This window comes from Pyxicephalus adspersus, chromosome 8, assembly GCF_032062135.1.
Source record: "Pyxicephalus adspersus chromosome 8, UCB_Pads_2.0, whole genome shotgun sequence".
Classification (NCBI taxonomy): domain Eukaryota; kingdom Metazoa; phylum Chordata; class Amphibia; order Anura; family Pyxicephalidae; genus Pyxicephalus; species Pyxicephalus adspersus.
The window spans coordinates 20,347,303-20,372,892 of record NC_092865.1 but is presented as its reverse complement, the minus strand read 5'-3'; the positions used below and the strand labels follow the sequence as shown (position 1 = coordinate 20,372,892).

The window sequence follows — 25,590 nt, the reverse complement described above, 5'->3', positions numbered from 1 at the left end:
AAAAAAAAAAAGTCTTTCTGAAGTCTGAAGTGACATTAAATACGGGTAATTCACCCTGTTACAAGTAACTATGTGATGCAGGCTGCCTAGAAATTGGATCACATGAGGGAGCAGTTTTTTGTTTAAGACATGAAGAAGATATATTTTACTTAAAATATTAATGAGATGTGGTAATGATGCCCAGGCAATTTATGTGAAATGTGAATATTTATGATGATTGATGATAGGTCTCTTTTAAAGGCACTCTGTTTTGAAGCTTACCTAAACTCAGAAATCACTTTTATGCCTATGTCAGGCATCCCGGGAGGTTCTTGGGTGCACACCGACTTCCCTGAGCCTGCGATCCGTAAAGGGGTCACCACCAATATTTTACCTTGGACCACCGGTTGGTGTACGCTGCATTAAAGTACTGTGGAGCTATCAGATAATGTATTACAATAGAGGTTCAGTAACGTTTCTTTACACTGCAAAGTTTCCATGGATAGAGTTAGGCTTTAAATTTGCCAAACAAGCTTGCACTTTCAGAAATGTTGGTTTCTGGCTGTAACTGGGAACAATGAGCAGCAGGAATGTGATACCTTTGCTTCCAAAGTTTTCTTGCAGCCTAGTCAGGACTAGCTTATTCACCCAACCTTTACCATATATAAAACTAGGTATGAAAAAGCATATGCAATTAGATTAGGTTTTAAGGAAGTAATACATTTTGGAATACATTGTATTTCTGTAAGTGTGATTTATTTCACTATTTCAGTACAAAGTTGGAAATCTTGTGGTGCAGCATACAACTATATACACACATATAGAAATGTAGTTAGGGTAAGTGGTTAGCATGCCAGCAAGAGATGACACTGTAGAAAAAACACTATATACACATCCTGCTTTAACCTCGGGGCAATGTCTGGTGCACGCATTGCAAACCCCCATTCCTGATTTAGGTAGCTCAACAAACAAAACAAGAAAACACAAATGTAAAATTTTATCAAATCAGGCTGCACAGATTTTGCTTTAAATAACCATTTAAACAAATATACAAGGTTAAATACTAGGAAATACCAAACTGTGATGATTATATTGAAGAAGAACCAAGGCATGGGGATTCCTGCAGCATAAGAGCTGGCTTACTTTATACTATTTAGGAACAATCATTGAACATTTTGAACTGAAGACCTCAATTTCTTCATATGCTGAGAACATCAGGTGTCAGTTTCTATCCAAGATCATAATGAATTTGGAGGCCCAAAACCTGCACTTCTGAAAATGAATGTCATGGCTGCAATTCTCTAGAACCCCTAGGAGAACCTAAATGGCGGCTGTGCATTTGTGCTCTAGAACGCAGTTTAAAATTGCACAAAATCTGTTATTAACATACAACAATCAAGTAGCTAACTCTCTCATAATGAGCATGGAGTTCATGAATGAATGTTAAGGTTTTGGCATGTCAATCCAACCACTGATTTGAACATTAAACTCTGATTATTTAGCATGTTGATTCTTATTGATTGCAAATTCAATAAAATATACAAATTAAAGAAGAAAGTTGGAAAACTGATAAGTGCTTCTTCACACTATGCTTTCGGATAAGTCTGTCGGTCTGATCTTCATCTCAATGAATGGAATGGAAAACTCATGACCCTTCCAAGGCTCCCAGTTGATACCCTGGAAAACAGAAAGCAAAAGCAGAAAAGTTAAAAGCAGCTGTAACATGTATAAAAGCTGATTATTTAGTAAACCTAAACCAACTGTAAATGTTAGATACAATTAAAGTGTAACTGAAGTCATCATGACTGAACTAGTTTTTATTGACTATTTTTTTCTTGACTTTTCTTTTTTTCATTTTTGTCTGTGAGAAAGTCTGGATATTGAATGCAAGGTTTACAACTTTTCAAAGACATCCATGGACAGCTGTAGACCAACCTTCTAGTCTAATTTATTTTTGTTTTGTGAAGAGCATGAGGGAGGTAAAACCCCTATCAGGGCATCCATCACTGTCTGCAACCCACTAGGGAGATTTTGCTTCCTTTTACCCCATGAAAATGCAATAGCAAATTAATAGGTTAGTAAATCTTTCCAAAATACCAAAATTTTCAATCCCAAGAGTTATCTCTGGAACCGATGTCACCATTGGAGGATGTTTTCATCTAAACTAATTTCATCTAAATCTAAATTTATTGAAAATTTAAAAATATTGTTTCTTTTTTATACACTTTAAGGTCATCCAGCAAACTTTTAATATTTTTTATGGTACTCGCTATGTCTGGCACACCGCGTGTTACCATACCTATGGGTTGAAAAATAGGCCTAAATCTAGAGAAGAAATATTACCCAACCTGGTATCTAAATCTGAAATCTGAACAAGTCAAACAAAGCTATATTTTGTTTTGGATATGTGCATTCATTTTTCTTCCTCTTTGCAGCTCTCAAACAGTTTAAAAAATAACTCAAATATGGCTCCAAACTATTCAATGATTTCTTAAAGGCAACTAAATTCAAGAGTGATATTGTAGTATTTCATAGTTCATGTTTATTGGCACTAGACTTTATAATTTATGGATTTTTGACTTGTAATAGCCAGACAAACAGATTGCCTTTCTGAATTTGTATTTCTTCAAACAGAATTATTTGTTTCATTTATTGTGGCATTCACGACTGGGCAGAGTACCACCGTCATTTGATTTGTTATGGTTGTATCAGGTATACAGAACTAAGAATTAGGGATATAACAACTCTGGAATCCTCAATAGATACCTAATACAAGAACCACATAATACTGAAAGGTTAGCTTTGGGTGCAGTTGTCCTTTAGGGTTAAGTTTCCTTCCATGCTGATTTCTCAGTGCTATCATGATACCATTTCACATCCTGTAATAATTTAACCCACATATGTGATATACTATTTGATTATGAAATGCGCTGAAATGATCAAAGTAGGCCCCAATAATAGTATATTTGCAATTGCGTGCTGCTTTCAGCAGAACTAATGCAGCCCCAAAGGGAGTTCTACTACACAGTTAGGCACTCTGATCCACCTGAGCTTGACATTTCTGCTAAATAAATGTGTATCTAAAAACCGAGGCAAATTCAGAAGTTTGCCTGTCTGAAAAAAGTCAAAATCAAAGGGGACCTGCCACAAGACAAGAAAGAAACACCTACACCTGATAAGCACACTTTAAAACTATATCTGCCACATTCTAATTTCAGAGCAATTAAACCTGTTTTGTTTCCATGTATATTTATATATAATACATATATCTGTAAGGTGTCTTTTCTGGAATGTTGTTCTTGATTTTGGGAATGGTTGTCCCATTGTCCATGAAGGATGTAAAAGGAAATCTTCATTAGTAAAAGGGGTGAAGCTTTGATGACTTCAACCATCTAATCATGTAAATGCAAAAATCCTGTTTTTTTTTCTTTTTCTGATTTTCTTGCACGTGATTGAGTGTCCTTTGCAAATTAATTTTTTTACCACATTTACTAAGCTCACTAAAATATCCATTGCAAGGGCATAATTAACCTTGATATATTCCTTTAGAGGGGATTAACTATCCTGACATTATGTTTTGTACAGCAAAGCCTTGAGCAAAGCCAAAGTCTCTGGACTGAGAATAACCTGCAGGTGTTAGAGAAGATACAGCACAGTGATCTAGCTTTGAGTCACTAAGAGCTATCAGGTGCTCTGGCCAAGCTTATAATAAGGTAACACACAGAATGACCTCAGAGCAGACAGGTTTAGCTTTGTGCTGCAGGGTGTAAACTTGTTTAATTTACTGGCCAATGCATCTGTATATTAGGCTGACAAAACTGAAGGATGCTCTAGCTGAACACTGGTGCTGCTGACATTTGTAAATCTTCTGTGTTTATAACTGCTGCATTTAGTGTTTTCATTAACATTCATGTAATCCACCCAGACATTTAGCTAGAATATATATTAGGTAGCTTCCAACATTTACAATTTTAATACAACAAATGCATTTGCCTGTATAAAGGCAGAATAAAGGTTAACATGGTTTTGTAATTGAGCAATGAAATTAATCGAATAAAGGAATACAGGATAATGGTATTGTAAGTTTATATGGCATATGTATACCATTAATATCACCCTTAAAGGATGCTTTATAAGCCTTTCAAAAGTAAATCAACCAGATCAACAATTTCATACCAAAAACTACAGTTGTTAGACAACACAATATAAATCCACATAGGTACTATGTATATATTTTCCAGAAAGTCCTTAAAAAGCATACTTAAATAGTTCAGATCTGGTTGTCATAATAGGACGATCATTTACAATTTATAGGCCCTGATTTATTAAAGCTCTCCATGGCTGGAGAGGATACAATTTCAACAGTAAAGCTGGGTGATTAAGCAAACTTGAAATAGATTTCTTAAAAGTAAATTGGTTGCAAATGTTTTCAATCCTGGACCAGATCCATTCCAGGTTTGTTGGATCACCCAGCCTCACTTATGAAAGTGTATTCTCTCCAGCCATAGAGAGTTGAGTTAATAAATCAGACCCATGGATTCAGATATTGAATGTAAAAGTAAAGATACAGCAATATCCAAGCATAGGCTTCACAGGAGAAGTATTAAGGTTCCCACTCCCAGCAGCCTTCCATGCTTCAAATATAAACAGAGAACAGGAGGTCTGGATGGGGGAGCAGGGGGAGCTAAGGTGACTTAGATCACCCCTTTTCCAATGCAAATACACAACACCCCTACCCAACCTTTTACCTTTGTAACTTGTTCAGTGTTCACCCGTCCCCCAGATAGTTTTCTCTTTGACACCACCCTACCTGTACACTGAGACCTCATAGACTCCTAGGGGACCATCCCAGGTGTCGGAGCTGCAACCTAAGATAGCCCTTATCTGTGAAGGCTCAGCATGCCTCCATGGGTAGCAAAGATGCCCTTTTCTGGGTAATGATGGGGTGTAGGCAATTCAAAAGGTGAGAATTATTTTAGCTAAAAGTTCAATGCCTCCTCATAAACTCCTTGTAACGCTATTTATATACATACCTAACTCTGTTTTCCTTTACTGCCCTGTAAGGCGACTTTTAGATCCAATTCTGCAGACTGTGTCTGGTCATTTCTTTGTCATTTGATCAAACCTGGGCAGTATTCTAAATCCTTAGATGACCGTAAAGGCGGACAGCCAAAAGGAATTGTCCATACTACCCACTACCCAGGAGGTGATCAGCATACTTATACTCAGTACCCTATTCCTCTGTAGTGAATGAGATAGAAGACTTTGGACCTATCAGATCATATAGCCATAGATTACTAATGGCACTTAGATTTATCTTTGTAAACTCTTTGTAACTCGCAAATTAGTTGTGAAGTTGGAGGCTATGCCTAAATTCAGCTTTAGAATATAGCTGTTTTTCAACAATCTGTAAATAGCTTGTCCATAGACTTTCCACAGGACCATTTAAGATAAAATATTATTTCTAGCTAGTGGCAAAAAGAACAGTTGTCACTGAGAGGTTACATTAAGCAGGATATAAACATCATATTTAAAAAAAATGATATATATATATATATATATATAAAAGAATGAGGGTCCATAGTTACTATTTACCAATATTATATTTCTTATCTATAGCAAGATCCTCAGTAGAAAAGTAACAAGGAAAAGGATTCTGTTTGCAGATGGCTCTAAACTGAACTATATTATGTTAATAGATTTGGCGCCAGGCCAGAAATAGCAGTGAAATTATGTAAATATCTCATTTCCCATCAGTCTTCTTTCAGCTGCCTGAAAACAGCAAAACATCAGCTCCCTCCCAGGGAGAACAGCCCTTAAAACAACTGCTTTACGGACCTACCAGGCACTAACAAGAACCACAAATCCATCTGAGGCTGTTTTTTTATGTTTATATTGATGTAAAACACCAAGGAGAAGATTCTGCCACCAGGCCTGCAGCAGTAAACGCTGCTCCACTTATATATACAGTACAGATAATGCAAGATTTAAATAGCAACTCTGATCAAAAAGAAAAAAAATAAACTTTGCAAGCTGTAATCATGGCCACAAAGCTGCATAAACATGTATTCTTCCTGTGTCTTGGTTCTAACAGCACACACTATGGTTCATTGTTATACTATAGAACATGATCACGATGTTCTAAACCTGCAATTAATAATCTAAATTGTGTTTGCCCAACATTCTGCCTGCAGATGGTCACACCAGAAAAATCCCCTAATTCCGAGGTGTCCAACTCCAGTCCTCAAAGACCACATACAAGCCAAGATTTTCATATAAGCAGTCATTTTCTGACTCTAAACACATCTTACAAAAACTTACTGCTGTCAAATATTGAAAATGTGTGAGGATCCTGGCCTTTCAGGACTAAAGCTGGACACTTCTGACACAATAAATAATTTTTAGATTTTCCGAAATAGGTAGATCTGTCAGTTTTGCTGGGAATTGTGGATCTAAGGTATGCATACAATCAGGGTTCATGAATTGTATGATTTTCTGCAGTTAAGACAAAACCACATGGTTATAATCAGGGTAATGAAATAATATCATATTGATCTGTTCCTTGAGTCAGTTTTTTGTTGTTTGTTTTGACATGTTACCAAAGGAATCCAATGCTGAGGGAATATGAAGATATAAATATTGCTGTCATGTTAGAGGCCAGAGACAGACAGGCAACAGTTTCCTGTTTGCAGGAGATCATCATGGCTGTCCTGCATTTGTCTGAACATTGGATTCTGTCTTGACCTCTGAATAGCACCCTCAATACACTAGATCAGTGTTTCTCAACTACGGATCCTCCAGACCAGAGGTATGGATTGCGGAGGTGATGGATTTCCCTTAATGGGGCGTTCCCTATTTACCCCGGAGGTGAAAGTGTTAACACTGGCCGCGGTAAATAGGGAAGCCACAGCAAGAGGAGGCTCAAGAGCTGCATGCGGCTCCTGAGCTCCGGCGGCTCATTCTCCGGTAGTTTGTTCCGGCTCAACGCCCCCTGGCTGATCCGGCCTAATGCTGGCCGGCAACCCGCGGCTCTGGAGCTGCGGGTTGCCAGCGGGCATTAGGCCAGATTAGCCAGGGGGCGTTAGGCCAGAACAAACTACCGGCTAGGCCGTATCTGTCCCAAAGGCCGGAGTTTGCCGACCTCTGCTCCAGACGTTGCTATGGGTTTCTTGAGCAATTTGTGTCTCGCAGGTCAGTTCATGTGACACCAATGATTTTATTGGCTATCTGCAAGGAAGACATTCTTCCCAATGGCCAGCAATATAAAAGACATTCTTCTCACTAACCGCCACACTAATGTATTGTAACCTGCGGATATAGTAATTATGGCAGGGGTTCCCTAAGTTTTGATAAACCAAAAGTGAGAAAACAGAGATACGGAGTTTTTAATGGCAATTCAAATGTATTGAGTACAACAAGTATAGTTACAAATTCAAAATACATTGAATACTATACAGTGTATAAATGTTAGACGCCCTCTCCATTATTTTGTCATAGGATAAGAGGGGCTTTTTTTAATACAAAGTGTGCTGATATCATAAAATAAACAACATGAACTTAGTCCTCTTTCTTAACTTCAAGGGTGAGAAATCAAATTTCAGAGGTAATACCGACTCTTTATCCTGAAATGTCTCAGCCTTTCATCTGTACTCCAAACCACTGTTTTCCTTGATCACTTTTCTTATACCATCAGCTGTTATTACCTCTGAAATTTGCTTTCTCACCCCTGAAATTAGGAAAGGGGACTAAGTTCATGTTGTTTATTTTATGATAGGAGCACACTTTGTATAGAAATAAGCCCTTATTATCCAATGATGAATTTATAGGGAGGGTGTCTCACATTTATAAACTGTATAGTTTTCAATGTATTTTGAATATGTAACTATACTTGTTGTACTTAATATTTGAATAATCTGAATTGACATTGATAACCCATTCTCTCTCTTTGTTTTCTCACTTTTGGTTCAGTTAACAAGGTCTAGAAAGACTGGTCTAGACTCACAGAACTATGGGGACTGTATGGTGGTTTTATACATATTTTGTCAATTTACTACAGGCTGGATTAAAATATAAATTTTGTTTATGAAAGCTTGTTGAAACACCCTGTTTTAATTTGTTACACATAATTACTAAATAATGAAAATGGGCACAAAGTATAATCACAAACTTTCTGACTTGTCATGTTCAGTGAACATCTGCCTTGATACATTTTATTACAGCTTCCAACTCTCTTGTTTTTATTTTGTTTGGATTTTATTTGATTTATTATAAGCCAAAATAAAAAAGGAGTAGTTAAAAGGAGTGCAAGAAGAAGGGAACATTTGTCCCCAGATCACATTCTAGGAAAGACATGCTTTTATGACACCATGGTTATTGGAATGTGGTGAGTTAGTTATCTATGCGGCTATAAATACTACAAGACAACTAAAATATCTACAGTAATACAAAATAAGGCTTGTTGAATGTCTTTGTTGCAGGTTTTCCCTTACTTTTGGTCTAGTTAACAGGACAGGAAGCAAGGGGAATTCTGAAACCATGGAAATTATGTTTATGTTGTTTTGGTAATGTTTTTCAGCCGTGTTGTGCCTGTTTCAAGCTTATCACACACCAAAGTTGGTTCTGGTAGCCAATCAACCTCCATATTTTAGAGATGTATGTGGAAACCAGAGATCCTGGAGGAAACACATGCAAACAATGTCAGACATAGCCAACAGTGGGTTGAACTGACTGTGGAGGCCCCTGTTGGCTGAGTAGGGCCCGGGGCCCTTGAGCAGCAGCACACTTTGCACCTCCCTATGTCTGTCCCTACATGCAAACAGTGCCCTGGTCAGGATTCAAACCTACCACCCAGCACTGCACAGGCAGGAGTGCTAGCCACTGAGCCCGCCTTCCAACCTGCCTTGACACTTACTTTACCTAGACCAAAATTTAGACAAAAGCCAAAGTTGAGACCCAGAACTAGGAAGAGACTGTGGCATCGTTCATTCCTGCTGTTTGCCTGTTCATATACTCCCACTACTGCAGATATGACATTTAAATATTGCAGAATTTTACAACCAGGACACAATACACACAGCCCTTTCCTGATATATAGATATGTATGTATTGGTATATGACTCTTGATACATCCGTGCTTTTGTGCACTCATAAACAGAGATTTTCCTTGGGTAAGTTTTCATCAGAATTCCAAAAACCAAAGTTTTGTGTAACACTCCCTCCCCCTTCTTTAAAGTCTAAAATCTCCTACCATGGGGAAAGTCAGTGCACTGCCTCAACATAAATATAAGACAATTAAATATTTTACTGAGGTTATATCTGACACGCTATGAGGCTTTTTTTTAAGTATATAAAAATATTTTTACCATGCTGTGATTGTTATCACCATACTGCCCATTGGGATTGGCAAGGTGGCAATTCTTGTACCAGAAAGCTCCACGATGTGAGAGGGCACAGTTAGTGAGAGCTATATCATTATCCTTGTCCCAGGTTGTGAACTTCCATCCATTGTGATATCCGAGAGCATCACCTGTGAATAGAAACAGTAAGAGTGATGGACTGTATGCCATTATAAGATACATATTTACCCAATGCATTACCAATGATTAAATGAGGTTCTCTGGATCATGCAGATGTCACTCAGTTCATATTTAGGGCCACTGTAGTTGCAATGAAAGGCACAATAGTTCTGGAGTACCCAAATCTGCCCCATACTACAGTGGCATGATAAATATCACCCCACCTTCTATGAGATTTAAAATAAATGCCTATGGGGAGTGGGTGGTTTCACTCACCAGCATCTACCAAAATAAGATATTCAGTTTAGGTGGATTGAGCTTTATTGAAATGTAATAATTTGCTTTACCGGCTGTGCCTGAGTAGTCACTGACAATCAGCTTGTATTTGTCTTTTGATGATCCCACGCGGAAGTTGTTATATACAGCGTAAACAGATTCATCGGCTGTGCGGAGGTCTACACGCAATTTATACTGCACAGGTGTGGAAGTAAGTTTATGGATCCATTCCAGACCTAGAATGACAGATACATAATGTTAGGTAAATATAGGTATATGTATGTTATATAGGTATGTATATACAGCTTTACATATTATATATTATATTATATTATTATTTACATAGTTTATGTATATAAACTTTTTATATACAAGTTTTTGTTTTTTTATTATAGATAAGAAAAGGTTATTCAAGATATTGTTTGATGTCTCTGGGGAGATTTGCTCACTTCCTGTCCCAGAGATACAACAGGAAAATGAAAGAAATTGTACCATAGTTTTAGAGTTGTCACTGGATCATTTAACTTCATTAGATGATTAACCCCACCTCTAAAATTTTGGGTTGTTCATCCACTCTTGTCTCAGTGACAATGGCCCACAGAATAAAAAAAGAGTAAATCTTCCACAAGGGACAGAGCCATGTAGACCAAAAAAACATTCTCTTTGCACATAAACATTTGCACCTGTCAACAGGCTTTTGGCTTGTGCTTGGTGACTATATGTGAGTTATATTATTATTATTATTATTATTATTATTATTATTATTAATAATAATAATATTATTAATAAACTGGATTTATATAGCGCCAACATATTACCAAGCTGTACAATAAATAGGGGTTGCAAATGACAGTATACAGACAGTGACATGGAAGGAGAGGACCCTGCCCGAAGAGCTTACAATCTAGGTGGTGGGGGAAGTCCCACACAATAGGAGGGGTTTTCCTGTATTTATTGTATTACATATCATTGTTTTTAGTGTAAAACATCCCAAACATCCCAAGGAAGCAGTCGTGTACTTCAAAATGTGTTGATGCTTTACTGGTCCCCACCAGATATTTCTTTACAATCTACAGAGGATGTGATTCATGTTCACCTCTCATATTCTGTATTAAGGCCTTATGAAATTTGTTGTGTTCCAACTTACCACCATTTTGGTACATATATTTACTTGTCTATGTATTCAGTTATTATGATGTTTTAATCGTGTAAACAAAGGATTTGTATTTTATATAAAAAAAGAAAAAATATGAATTATTATAATGCCATTAAAAAGTCCCAAATATTAATGGAATCAGTTGTAGGGATGAGTATAATTGCCCGGTTCCACTTTTCCACGGAAATTAAAAACTTTATCAGATATTTGGAAATCTTGAAAGAATACAAGAAGGTTGTTAGGTAAGAGGAAAATGTTTCATATTTAATATTTTTTTTGACGTTCATAGCTTTTAAATTGAGAATAAGTATGTACCAATTTACTTTAAATGATGAATTTAGTTTTTCAGTTTATCCCACTGGCCTCAATAAATAAGGAGATACACCTATCTATAGAGTGTAATGTGCGTTACCTCATCAGCCATGAAAATGTATATTTACTTGATCTCTCAATGGGTTTCTGGTGTAATGTTTCAAAGGCCTGTAAATCGCTTACCAAGCCAGAACTCATCACTGGGGTCTCCAAAGCCCTCCACATATGTCCTCCAGCGTTGATAGAAGTCAGCCTTTCCACTGTTTCTTCTCTGGAAAACCTGAATAAAAATGTTGTAAAATAAAAGTCTGATTGTTTAAATGATCAAAAAAAAACCTTGAGACTTTACTATCAGGATTTAAAGTACACCTGTGCCTATTTGACTCATTGCCATGTCACACTTTTCTAGCTGCATTTAACATATTCATATTCAAAGATTCTCAGAGATTGTACCAAAGACAAAGTAATTACAGTTTACCACAACAACGCTCCCATTTTATGAACCATTTTGTGCATGTAGTTGTGGCAGGGTTCCTGAACATGACCCTGAAGGAAGAGCTTATAAACACCTGCTGGTTGTTTACAATAAAACAGGGGGATTATGGCCTAAATATGTTTGCTGACATGTTTAGGATGGGTTACAACTTCACTTGATTCATAGCATTCTGACTGAATGACAGCACAGAAACAAAAAGGAGGGCTGGGACCAGATCACCTTAGGAACACTGTAAGCCAGGTATGGTAAAAAGGTAAAATATAAAAGATTGTATTTCTCTTGGCTTAAAGAAGACCAAAAAAATAAAAAGTTACTACTATTTACTATTATACTAGTTACTACTATTACTTAATTTTGGCTCTTCACTGTATGGTAAATGCACCATGGTTTGTGTACAGCAATGCTTTACACATAGCCAGTTGCTGGAGACATGTAACGCAGGAATTACATTATCAGTGGCCATCCAATGACCAAAAACGGATCGCTTGGCTCTTTGACGTCCACCGTGGAGTCGGTGCTGAGGATGGTGGCTTCATCTAATGGGGATTTGTAAAGACCTTGGGGTAATTTTCAATTTGTATTTATTTGTTTTTAAGCAATTCTGCAACAATAAAGTGGGGATGGGTACTATGGGCCTGATTTATTAAAGCTCACTAGGGTACACTTTCCTCAGTAAAGCTGGGTGATCCAGCAAACCTGTAATGGATCTGGTCCAGGATTCAAAACATTTGCCAGCAAATAGAAAATGACTATTCAATTTGCTGAATCACCCAGCTTCACTGATGAAAGTGTATCCTCTCCAGCCTTGGATCGCTTTAATAAATCAGGCCCAATGAGTCTCCTATTCATCTAAAGGTTATTGGTTGGTGCATTGCATTACTTAATCATAGCTCAAAGCTAGATATAATGAAGTGATTTTTACATATAAAGCTAGAAGCAGTGTCCAAGGTTAGTGCTAGATTAATAAAAAGAGTGAACAATTCAGCTGACTAGGGCAGTCTAATGTCTACAGCCCTACTAAACTTACAGTCCATCCACCTCCATCTGTATCCTGATCGCAGTACACTCTAATGCCATTTGTGTTCTCTCCTCCAGGGTAGATGGTATATACTCCGCTTTGTGCATTGCCAGCCATTCGAACTTGGACACAGTCCACAGGGAAGGTGATGATCATAGTCACTATCATTGAGAAAACAAACCATAAATAAAGATGCACAAAACTATTACTGTCGCTATATACTTTATACCATTTATACTTGTTGCCATACCCCTACTCAATAATAAACCAGATAGTAGAGCATGAACTAATCACAGAAACAGGTTTCTGACATAAAAATAAATGTGCCTACATTTTTCGATAATCCTTGAATTGAAGCTCTTTGACATCTGCAAGTTGATGTTTATCTGAAACACCCATCACCTTTTGGTGCTGTTTGTGCCCCACTGGGGAGAAGAAGTATCCCCATCTCAAACTTTTAGTTGATGTCGGAACTAAAGGGACACTTATTGGAATTTCCATTTCCACTTCCTGTGACACTTACATTGCAGGAAGTGAAAGTGAATCCACAATAAGGCACAGGCTGCAAAAAAATCAAATAGCCAATATTCTGTTATTCTTCAAAGTGCAATAGTCGGGGTTCTCACAGCAACAATGAGCTTCATGTAAAACTATATGTAGTAAAACTATATGTATAACTTTTACATAATTGGTTGTAACTACAATTGAACTTATAATTTAATTTTAGAAATAGTACTAGTGCTTGGTCTGATGTTGTGGAATCAGAAAGATCTGCTTTGCTCTGCTTTTTAGTTTCACGTTTGTATTTTTTCTTTATAATGATGAGGACAGGAAACTACTTTAGCACTGTCTATTCCCCATTGCTCAGGGAATCCTTCGTCATGTATTACATTTGTAAAACAACAATTTTATATCTATATAAATAAATAAATATATATATTTATATATATATATATATAACATATTTATAAATTATATATACATATATTACCAGTCATGAATGAGGTGATGGCCTGCCTGCTCCGTCTGTTCCCTTTGTATGCCTCCAGGTAGATCTTATACTCGCTTCCTTTGTTCAAGCCCTTCAGTTCATAACTCTTAGCTGCAGCATCCAGTTCAATCTCCTGCCATGTACAAAGTAAGTTAGCATCAACAGTAGATTTCAGCAACCTAAACTGCATCTAAGAATATCTAGTGATAAATTGAATTGCATGTCTTCAAAAAACATAGTTGACCACACTGACACGTGCCACAGATACATTTTACTGCAGCCCTCCCTAGAAGAACAAGTTTCTTTTTTCCACTTTATTTATCCCCCAGGGACAAAAGATGGGGTTTGTGTAATTTACAAGTTTCAGTTATATCTTACACAGAACTATTGGCAATGCTGTTTGGCCCAATGCTGTTACATGGAGCAGATTCTATGATCCTCCATGCCCAAAAAACACTAGAAATTGCCTTGACACTTGGTGCAAAGAAAGGGAAGGTATGTTCCACCAAGAGAGGGATTTAAAGCAAACCTGTCGCTTTGTGTTGAATGTGAAATGTTTGCTTTGAAGACAAGACAGCCCATGCTTCTAATATTGACCAAACCCATGAACTTGGGCCATACATCTGCTGACCCCTAAAGTGTGGACTTTGGGTCCTAATGGTTTATCATGGTCAATGAATTGTTGAAAAGAAAGTTTCTATGAACTAAATTTGAGAAAAATCTCAGTGATGTATTTCAGATTTCATAGCAAATGAACCTTCTGAGGTCATTACATAGATATTAAAGCTGTTTCAAACAAAGCAGCCTCGTATCTCCCCATCTGGCATCGCTGTGATTACCTTTACCGCACAGAGTTTTAGATTCTCTGTAGCATGTTTTGCTCAATCATATTTTTATGTGACTGTACATAAAGTAGGCTTGATAATGGGAAATAAAACCACTGGGGGGTTAAGTAGAGAACAACAAAATTTGTTTACAACCATGGGTTTGTTTTGTTTCTACAAGAAGCTGAAATTAGGGCTTTTACTTGCATTAAAGAGGGTTTGAAAGCCCGAATGCACAATTTTAACTTGTGATTTTATCAGAAAATGAGCACTATTATAGTGTTAAGAATGAATAGATAATATACAGGAACATTGGCAGAAACAGAAAATTGTTTTACTAGATGTACATTTCCCATTTTGTAGATTCTACAAATTCCAGACAGAAAATGATTGGGTGAATATTAATAAAAAAAAATGTTTCTATTTTACAATAATGTATTTGAGCTAATATTGTACAGAAAATTATAGTCATTTTCATAAGACCTTTATATGAGCGACACTGTAGTGCACTGAAAGTCAGCTGACTCATATCAACCAATAAAAAAAAAATGCAAATCACTTAACACAATCGTCACCTTTTTTAAACTGGGGATCATACTGTTTCCACCACTTTTACCACTGCTGGTATATATATAAAGTAGTGATTAGACCTGATTACCACTCTATGAAGTTCTTTACTTTCTGACAATCTTTTTAGGACATAATGGAGATAAGGGGTGATTTTTTTCAGTCTGGTTTCCACTTTTGCTCTCTCAACACAAGCAAAAATAGTGCATAAGCTTCTTACACAAATGGCAACCAGTGGTTCCATTTGAGTGGATCCCTACTTGTGGGTAATAATGGTACGGTTAACAAAGCACGGTACAAAATCTGATTTTCTTTTTATTAGGGTTATTTATTTTAACAATTATTTAAATTAACGATTATTATATTTTCATTATTAAAATCAATGCTACCCCACAGCTGTCAATCAAAAATAAATCTGCACCGGAAACTTAGAATTAGAGAACGAATGTCTGAATTTGACTTGTAGACTTCATTCATTACACTAATGATAACAAGAGTACACTATTTATAATCTCCTTCTCCCTCTATCATTTTAGAAAATCATATATCATACATATACAACTCAGTCCCCAGGCTAGTATGTTAATATGCAAACATCACGGGTTTCATTTACTAACCCATATCATGTGTTATGTTCTGTAATGATCAATATTTTTGGCCATTAGACTGGTATTCCTAGCACTCATTGGTCCTTGTTGATGAAAAATACAGTCATTATTGCTAATAATGATTGTTATCCCACAGGATTAAACGTCCCTGGCTAAATCAGTTACATTTATTGCATAAATAGTAGACATAAAGCAGTAGATGAGACATGTTTTAGCAAATAATTAGTAGTAGTTAGTCCCATTTAACTGGATATGTTCTTCTAATGTTTAAGATGTGTCACAGCCCTCAAAACTGCTTCATCATTTCTAAAAGTGTAGGAAATACCCTAGCATTCATATCTACACAGCACAAAGACTTTAATCCACTATCCCTGGAATGTGACACTTTAGATATTAGGTTCCATAACCAGAACATGTGAAATTGGTGAACCACCCTGTTCTATTAACATAATCACATCCTTGGTGTCAGAATGTCTGCATAGTTGGTAAAATTTCAAAACTTCAAATTACATGGCTGAAGGTAGAGATGTTAAAACAGCATTTCATGTCAACTGGTCTTGAACAATCAACACCTGCAGTGTCATAATCTATAATGATTGGATTAAGATGTTTGTGCTGTGTGGATATAAATGTTGGGGAATTTCCTACTCTGGTAAAACTAATGAAACAGCATGAAGGGCTGCGAAACATCTTCAACATTAGAAGAACAAGTCCAGATGAATGTGACCAATTACTGCTAGATATACAATGATTTGAATAAATGAGAAACTTTACTGACATGTTTTAGGAAAATGCCTTACCATGTTACTACATAGAAAGGTTCAGACATAGGGTAAAAGCTTTCATGAAAACAAGTCATTTCTACAGCTTTTTCTCTTTGCTGGAATAAACTGTCCCCGTTTGGTGTATTTTTTTTTGCTTTGACTTTGTTTTTTTTTGTTTAATATATCCTTGCAGGTGGCCCATTTCTACTACGTTTCCTGATTTTTACGTATTACCTGACGGTTGCCATCAGCATCCACATAGACCAGTAGATAACCATCAATTTGTGCAACAGGTGGAGTCCATGTCAAGGTGGCTTCATTTTGTGTAATTTCAGTGGCTTGCAGGTTTTTAGGTGCATCAATATCTAAAAAAGAATGATTTAATAATTACTATTCTACTGTTTAGTATTTTCTTTTGACATGGTAGAGCCATGCTATATCAGTGCGTTGTGGACATAAAAATGTAAAGACAAGAAAAGACAAAAGCTTCAGACATTTATGAGAGAATCTTCAGAACATCACCTTGAAACAAGTTTCAGTCACTTAAGGACATGTTAGGCTGTTCAGGTTTTAGTGCCATATTTTAAATCTTTAATTATAATTTTTCCTAATTGTCTTAGTTCACTAACCTTGGTTTCACATGGATAAAGAGAATGCTAGTGAATTCCTCCCTACTAATTGTAGCACTTGTACTGGTTATCATATGATGAGCTTTTTGCTTTTTTTCTGTTACATGATATGGAACTTGTTGATATATGAGGTTCAAAAACCTTGCTGCGCATTAATTTGTAACAATTCTCACCGGTAATGGCTGTTACGGATGCCCTCTTGCTCTTCTTGTTGCCCTTTTCTGCCCATATATTAAAGACGTATTCCATGCCTGGAGTGAGGCCGGTTAAGGTAGTGGTGGTCTTGTCCTTGCTCACAGTCATCTCCTCACTGTGCCCATCCTGTGCTGCATATGTCAAGATGTATTTGTCTATCTGAGCCTGAGCAGCCTCCCACAATAGGTTAGCAGTGTCTTCTCCAACACCTGTTACCTTCAAGTTTCTGGGGCCATCAATTCCTGAAAACATGTAAATGTTGTTAGATATTACCAATAATGCAAAAGAATATTATAGTATATTAGTGCATTACTTTATCTAGCTGTATATCCTTCCACAGTCTTCCTTTCAACCTTACAGAGCAGAATGGTAGATCAAAAGTATACCCTGGGTTACATGAGTAACAATATCATGACTTCTCTTTCTTTTGATGAAAGCAATATATCTTTTCATTATTATTAACAATGTTGATAACTTACACATTTATCATTTCAAAAGTGACTAATTCATTAAATGTATAAAATATTCCAAAAGATGGAAACATACAACAGTATTACAAGAATAAAGAGACATAACAGAAAAAAAGAGAATTAGGCCTGAATTTTAGTGGTGATGTTCCAAAGTTTTAATTTCCCTTGAACTTTGGCAAAAAACTCAAAAATGTCTGCAAACTTCTTCCATTTTGGCAAATGTTTTAAAGTTAATTGTCATGTTCATAATAAAATAGAACAAAACTCTCAAATGCTTTTTGCAGAGCACTGTAGGCAAATTGTATGGGTTTCATTTAATAAAGCTCTTCACGACTGAGGAAGATCATGGTATCTAACTAATTAACTAACTAACCTGGGTAATCCAGCAAATAGGAATGAATCTTGTCTAAGACTGAAAATAATTGCCAAATACAGGTATCCCTGGGTTATGGACATCACACATGGACAACTCCTAGATTCGAACAGGGCTTCCCTGCTCCCTGGCATGCTGGACAGAGGCTTGACAGGGCGAGGGGGGCGGCTTGCATGGCTTGCAGAAGAAGTCTTTTGCTAAACTCAGCTGAGATTGTGCGTGATCTTAAGGTCTGAGCTCTTTCTGCAGCCTCTTGCAACTCTTTAATGACCAAGACAAACTTTGCAGTTGTTTATTTTTGCATATCTAAGCACAGCTTGCTCCAGAAGTTAATAAATGTCTAGGCTCCATAAAGTTTTTTGTAACTCACAGTGAGGATTTTATACACCACGCTGCCTAATATGTTGAGACAAACATCTGTCCTAATTGAATTTATTAAAATAATGTACCTGTTCCAACTTACATACAAATTCAACATGAGAACAAACCTACAGTCCTTATCGTATGTAACCCGGGGACTACCTGTAATAGGAAATTTTTTTAAAGATTTTTTGGATCACCCAGGTTCTTTTCCCATTTTGTAGAGCTTGAAAAACTCAAGCCCTATATTCCAGATAGTTTGTTACTGCTTTTTTCTGGGCACTTTCTGTAGACTTGTAGGAAAATTCCATAAATTTGTGTATACTCCAGCAGCACTTGGTGACTATACAGAATGTGCCACCCTACTGTAACATAAGAGGAACGTGTAAACAGTTGTTCAATTCAGATGAATAGAGCTGCTGATCACCAATTAAGACTAATTGCAGCACAGTGATTTGGCACTGATCTCAGAAAAAAAAACTTGTCTTATTTACAACTGGCACTTTGAAAAGTTAGGATCAGAAGAAAAACCATCTGTTATCTGATCACCACTTCTTTATAGATGGGTCGCAGTATGTAAAAGGTGACAGTGTTTGCCTCTTCGGAGAGAAGTAGTACTGTACCTTTGGAAATGTGAGCTCTAAATAAAAGTACAAAATCAAATACGAACCTTTAAAAATGAGCTTGAGGAGTCGAGTTGGGAAGTTATTGACAGTAATTGTTATTGCAGTGTTTTAGCACTTGAAACACATTACAAGAGCAGTTAGTGTTATTATCCATACATATCCATGACTATAGATCAAGGCAATGACACAAAACTCTCTGTTTTAGGCAAGTAATGCTTTTATATCTTCCGTCTTGTATCACTTACCTCAATCCGACACTTTATTTCGAAACAAATGACCCAAAAGTGACATAAAAATCGTGCATTGTGTTCTGGAGCTCATCAATAGCTGTACAGTACGTGGAATTGTCAGTTGTACATGATTTGCGGAGACCTTTTAGGAATTTTGCCAGAGATATTTTGTCTATGATAGTAGTCATTTCTTTAATACATAACTAAAGATAAAATGAAATTTGCCTTGAAAAAAAAGAAGCTATTGTAATATTCCCAAATCACAAATGAAAAAGAAGCCGTGGGCAATGACCGTGGGGAATATTTTTAACTCTGCTTGCTCATACTTGAATGATCTGCCTTTGCGGGATCATGGGAAAAAGATATAAATATCTAATTATAGTAAATTGAGAGGACATTCTGATGTTAAAGCAGTGGCCATTCTTCCAGGATAGGATTTATGTGTTTACTAAAAACAGATGTAAAAATACTAAATCTTATATATAAGTTATAACATGGTAATGGAATTACAAATGTTATTTTTAATATTTTAGGTATGTTTCAGGGTGACAGTGCCCTGTGACTGTTTTATAATTGTTTTCCTGTATTGTCTTTTTGTCACGGAGATGCCCAGTGATGACTACGGGAAGCCATGCATGTAGACAAGAATCAGACACAAGGACATCAACCAGCAGCAAGGAATGAAAAAGAGTGAAAAAGAGAATTTGAAAACAAATGCCAAAAAACTGAACCTAAATTAAATTAAATTTATCAAATTAAATGTCATTAGTATATAGTTTAAGTCTTCTTTAATATCCTCAGGATATCTGGTCTAAATATTGGCATTCTGATTCCAATCTTTTTACAAATCTATGAGAATAAAAAAAAGTCCCCATCCCACCTGTCATCATGTCATAGACATATTTCATGAGAATGGTCTGAGATGTGGTGAGATTTACCTGGAAGGTAAATCTGTTAGTTGCCTGGATGGATCTGCTTAATTACTTCTGACTCACAGATCCAGAACAAGCTTACCTTGATGAATGTCTGAATTTCTTATGTTAATACTTGGTTCATGTTAGTGACCCCCTAAAAGAGGGCATTGAAGACATATTAATGACAGCATGACAGTCAGAAAACAACATTGTCTTATGAAGAGGACAGTGTTCTGACTAATAGAAAAAGCCTTTTGTGTTTATTGAATGCTGACAGGTTGCCCTCTTCTATGAAAAACATATTGAAAATTGATTACTATTGAGGTATTAAAACCCCACTTCTCACAACTGAACCCATTTTACTATGACCAACTAAATGATTTCCAGACATTCTTCATCAACGTATCAAAATTCATATCAGTAGAAATGTTGTGCTTTCAATCAGAGACTATTCTTCAATCACATTTATTACCATTTTATTTTGAAAGCTGGTTCCATCTTGTATCTTTGAATTTTCCTTTGATATTCATCCTACTGTACATAACACCAATATTGACACAACCAACCCATCTAAATACAGCTATCACCTAGCGAAATCCAATTCACTTGCTTTTAATGAATCTACTGTACTGAAACTCAAGTCTGAACATTCTCTACTCTCCAAATCCCCTGAAGAAGCCCGACTGGGCGAAACGCATCGGGAAGGGAGAATTATGGGTATACACTATATATATTCAGTAAAATAGGTTCAGTACTTACATCCACTGTACCCAGTAGTATGTCTATACTTCTATATGTTTATATTCTTTATGGATCATAAATAAAGTTAGCTATTTTATCAGCTAATCACAGTGCCATTTACAAGCCTTTTGTTCTCTCTCCTACTATTAGTCTTAATACTATACTAGGCTTGGCACAAATAAGGTTCACCTGACGTTAATAGTTTGCTGTTTCCCAAGGTCCCAGAGTTGCAACAGCAAATGGGAGGAAATCTCTACAAAATCAGGAAAATTCCCAGTGTAGTAATTTGTCACATTTGTCTCCACTTTAATTTTTACTCTTGTTGTTCTGGGGACAAATATAACCTTTTTTATATTGTCCATCTCTCGTCTATACTTTATGTCTCAGAAATAATGGCAGTTAGAACAATTATAGAGGTGGATGTAGCCAGGCCATAGACAGCAAAAAAAAACTGACAAAAAGTTTAATATTTTCCATCTCTCTCCAAAACTAAAAAAAAGTTTTGGCTTTACACTCGATTTTGACAATATTTTATATGTAGCAACATCACCCAACTCATTTACAGAGAGTTTATTGCTTTTGACCACATTCATATTTTTATTCCACTTAATAAAGATTTTATCACTGACCTGGCACATTAGAGAGCCTCAAAAATGTGAGCACACGACCCCATTACATTTATTATAAAGTGCTACTTCACTTAAATATCCTGTTGAGAGCCAATGAAAAGCTAATTATAAATGGACAGATGTTATAGAAGGATTTTAAAATGAAATACATAAAAGCATAGTGCAAACAATAATGGTATTGCGTCAGTTGTTCCCAAGTTTCAGTTTTGCCAACACATACACTTTTTACATTTATATATCAACATATCCTTTATTCCTTTAGATATTGAGCTTTTAGGGTTAGAGACACCCCTCAAAATGCAGCACATAATTGCTGGATAAATGCTTTTTCATTATCTGCTATGTAGTTTAGACAGTATACTGTATGAGTGTAGAATCTGCATCACCAATCTCTGTACCCAACTATTGTATGTATGTTTCATATGTGCCTCTACAATTGTAAGACAATACAGAATAAGCTGCCATTATAATAAAATCATAATAATAATTGTAATTCCTGAAAAATTAAAACCTTTGACCAATGTTCCTAAATTACCCTATATACTCAAATATAAACCAATCCAAGGTACTCTATTTTACCTTAAAAAAAACAGGAAATTGCTTTGACTCTAGGGCACAAAATTTATCATTACTGCTAACATGCAAAACACTAATCAATTGAAATGCCAATAAAATATCTGTGAAAAAACATCCATGATGCATTTTACTTTTAACATTTATTTAAATGGCTAAACAATTAAAATCACATGGGTTCAGTCTGTAAAACTTTTTTTTTTCTCCATGTTACTAGGTAAAGTTTTTTGTTCTTTTGACTTAGTACTGATGGCTCACTTACTCCTAAATGATCTTTTCTGAAATGTTGTTGGTTACCAGTAGATGGGGATGTGCCCTAACAGTAACAAACTCATGTCTCAGATGGCAAGAGTTTGTTACACACTTTACATGAGGAACAGCGCCATCTACTGGTTTGATCTGAGAATAAACTGAATTTTTTTTTAATGCCATTTTGAGAGAAAAAACATCTAATTTTTTACTTGAGTATATAAACAATAATATATACGTATTAAAGCTAATGTTCCTTTAAAACAAAGGTTTAAACAGTCAAGTCTATATTTTCAAGCATACTAGGCTTCATGGCAAATGCCAGATTTACCAGATGACAGATGGGTCTTTGATTAAATGTAAGCTTTTTATATAAAGCGTGGTGTGTTATGCTTGTTATATTTCTATTTGTGTTCATTTGATGTACTTTGCATCCTTTATCATAAACCAGCATGTAATGTTAGTAAGCACCCTTCTGCATCTTCCTGCCTGCATTAAATCACTTGTTTTATTATGCTCCAGTTTTCTTAATTAATTTAATTAGCACAAGTATATTTACACGGCTGACTACAGTATATAAAAAAACTTATTAGGATTATTTAGTGGCTTGGGCGCAGTCAGCCTTTACTGGAAGCCAACGCTATTTCTTCCCTAGGGGGTTAAAAGATGCATAATTCAAAGATTTATGGAGAGAAGCCAAAGCCTGAGATGGGAAAACACAAATAAGGAAATTGTACAAGACTGCCGCATTGGCGATGCTTATCTGACTGATATACAAGGCAGAGGTTGCTTCTGATATATTCGCTACGGTGCCCATGAGTTCTTGTGTGCGTTAGGATAGATATTGTAAATATGGCATTTTCATGAGGCGCTTGCTGAGTAAATAGTATTGTTTAATGAAGAATCGCACAGAAGCCAAAAACCATCACTCTCAACAGCTTCAATCTAAATCTACATGCAAGGAGATAGAGTGTACGTCGGCATAACAGCTGCGCTGTAATCTGTATATGACGGGGTGTAAGAGTTGTATTAACACTGTGTGACATCCTCATGTAATATTTATTTATGAAATTTGCTCAGTGTATGATAGGTCATAAAATAAATATATCCAGCCGCTGTAACAACCGATGGGGTGAGTCATTGGGCCTGCGTTGGAAAATGGAAGCTGTTTTCTATACCAACCAATCAGGTTTACTTTTTATTCACATAGACAAAAGACAAGCAAACAAAAAACCCAAATAGAGTTTTTAGCCTCTAGCCAAAGAAATGCCGACAATTCGACTTTAAAGGTAACCAAGAGCTGTAGGATTTTATTTTGTCTTTATAAATGTAAAGTCAGAATATACTGTACATATCAAAACTCAAACATTTAGGAATTACTTAATTACTTACTGCATAAAAAAACTAGGAATAGTATTACTGGTGCATGAACTGATTGAATAATTGATTGATTTATGGAGGTATTGACTGGCTATTGAATATATCACAGCCTTTCAAAGTGGGTCTATTTATAAAGCAATGAATCTGACATTCACTGAAACATTTCCTGGTGTAGAATCTTCCAAGTGTTTTAATGGCAGTAGTTGATTCTCCATCAGGGAATTTTTCAGTGAATGTCAGATTCACTTCCTTATAAATAGACCCCAATCAGTTCTGAGTTATATCAACAATTCTCAACCATGGTTCCATGGACCCCCAAGGTTCCTCCAGTGGTTTCTAGATGTTCCTGAAACGGTTGGGTTCCCTAAACTGTGGCTTGCTTAGTTAGGACAAGAGTGTGAATAGTTGTGGTCATAGGTCTACGTGGATGTCTAAAGAGTGCCTGCTATTTTTGCAGTAAATATGATAGGGTATTCCGTGAACAACCCAATGACACCAGCCTAATAAAAAGTGAAGAAAAGGAGAGTTTGCATTTCTTTATATTTACCCAGATAGTAAAAGAGGAAGAAATTGAAGCTAAGTCACCATTTCACCTAAACACCTTCTTTGTGGGGTCTTCCTAGTACCACAGAGCCTCAGCGTTTAAATCCACCCATCTGCAATTTAATGTAGCATACCCCATTCATTACAGTGGATGGTCTATGGACTGTCATCTTGTTGATGGACCTGCACCTTCTACAACCTAACTTATAAGTGACATACAAAAAGACTGTGGGAAAGCTTAGCAACCAAAACCAAAGTTTTTATTACTGTGTTCTGTTTAGAGGGTTTTTCATTCTTTTTGATTGTGTGTCAGAAAGCTAGGGTAATACCAGTGATGACATTGATAGCAAATGCAATTTTAGAAGAGTGGGAAACTGTAAAGCTCCATACAGACTTTAAATATTCGGCACTGTAAATATACTTTCATGGTCATTTCCAATATCAGTAGAACAAATGACCACTTTACACACAGCTCTTCAGCTCTAGGGAGAGGGAATGGGGAGAACGAGCAGGAAGCACCCCGCTGCATCCTCCTCCCTAGAAAATGTTTGTCTCTGCTTGGTCGTTCAGTGGTCTGCCATGCTAAAAACCATCAGTGGAACACTGTACACATGCTAGATTTTTACCCAGGACACTGAAGATCATTCATCTCAAGAGACAAATACAGTATCTACCATGTGTATCCATCTTTAGTTTTTACGCTTTATCAAAACATTAGGCAAATATAAAAACACTGAAAAAAAGAGCCTCTGCTGTCTGTGCAGACAATTACACTAAATATAAAGAGACAACAGAATGAACAGCGACGTGACACTATCATTTTCCAGCTGCTCCATAATCTGATTGGTGGGTTTTGGAAGGGAGGTTCTTGACAAGGTTATGAAATGGGCAGTGCTTACCAACAGGTGTGTCTGGATCAGGGGTCAGCAACCTTTACTATAAAAAGAGCCATTTTGCCTCCTCTTCCACTAAAGAAAAATAGTCTGGAGCCGCAAAACATAACACATTTATAAACTTTTAAAAGTTTTAATACTTTTTTAATTTTACCTGTTACAACAAGTGTGCATGTGTAGGCCTACTTTGAATAAATTAAACACTGAACTATGCCCCTAGAAGCCTCCAGCTTCTAACGTATCATCCTGTTACATTAGCTGGAGGCTTCTAACGTAACA

General features: G+C 36.4%; 1 protein-coding gene across 1 annotated transcript in view; it reads right to left on the bottom strand.

Moving 5' to 3' along the window:
- Positions 1-722: 722 nt before the first annotated feature.
- The window catches only part of LOC140336200 (tenascin-N-like), a 42,791-nt gene continuing 17,923 nt past the window's right edge, over positions 723-25,590 (bottom strand). The window contains exons 7-14 of the mRNA XM_072419208.1: positions 17,309-17,572; positions 16,741-16,871; positions 13,744-13,876; positions 12,762-12,913; positions 11,422-11,518; positions 9,842-10,006; positions 9,342-9,505; positions 723-1,656 (exon numbers count right to left, since the gene is read on the bottom strand). Of these exons, the coding sequence (XP_072275309.1) occupies positions 1,561-1,656; positions 9,342-9,505; positions 9,842-10,006; positions 11,422-11,518; positions 12,762-12,913; positions 13,744-13,876; positions 16,741-16,871; positions 17,309-17,572 (1,202 nt within the window). The 3' untranslated portion in view covers positions 723-1,560. The remainder of the gene's footprint in view (positions 1,657-9,341; positions 9,506-9,841; positions 10,007-11,421; positions 11,519-12,761; positions 12,914-13,743; positions 13,877-16,740; positions 16,872-17,308; positions 17,573-25,590) is intronic.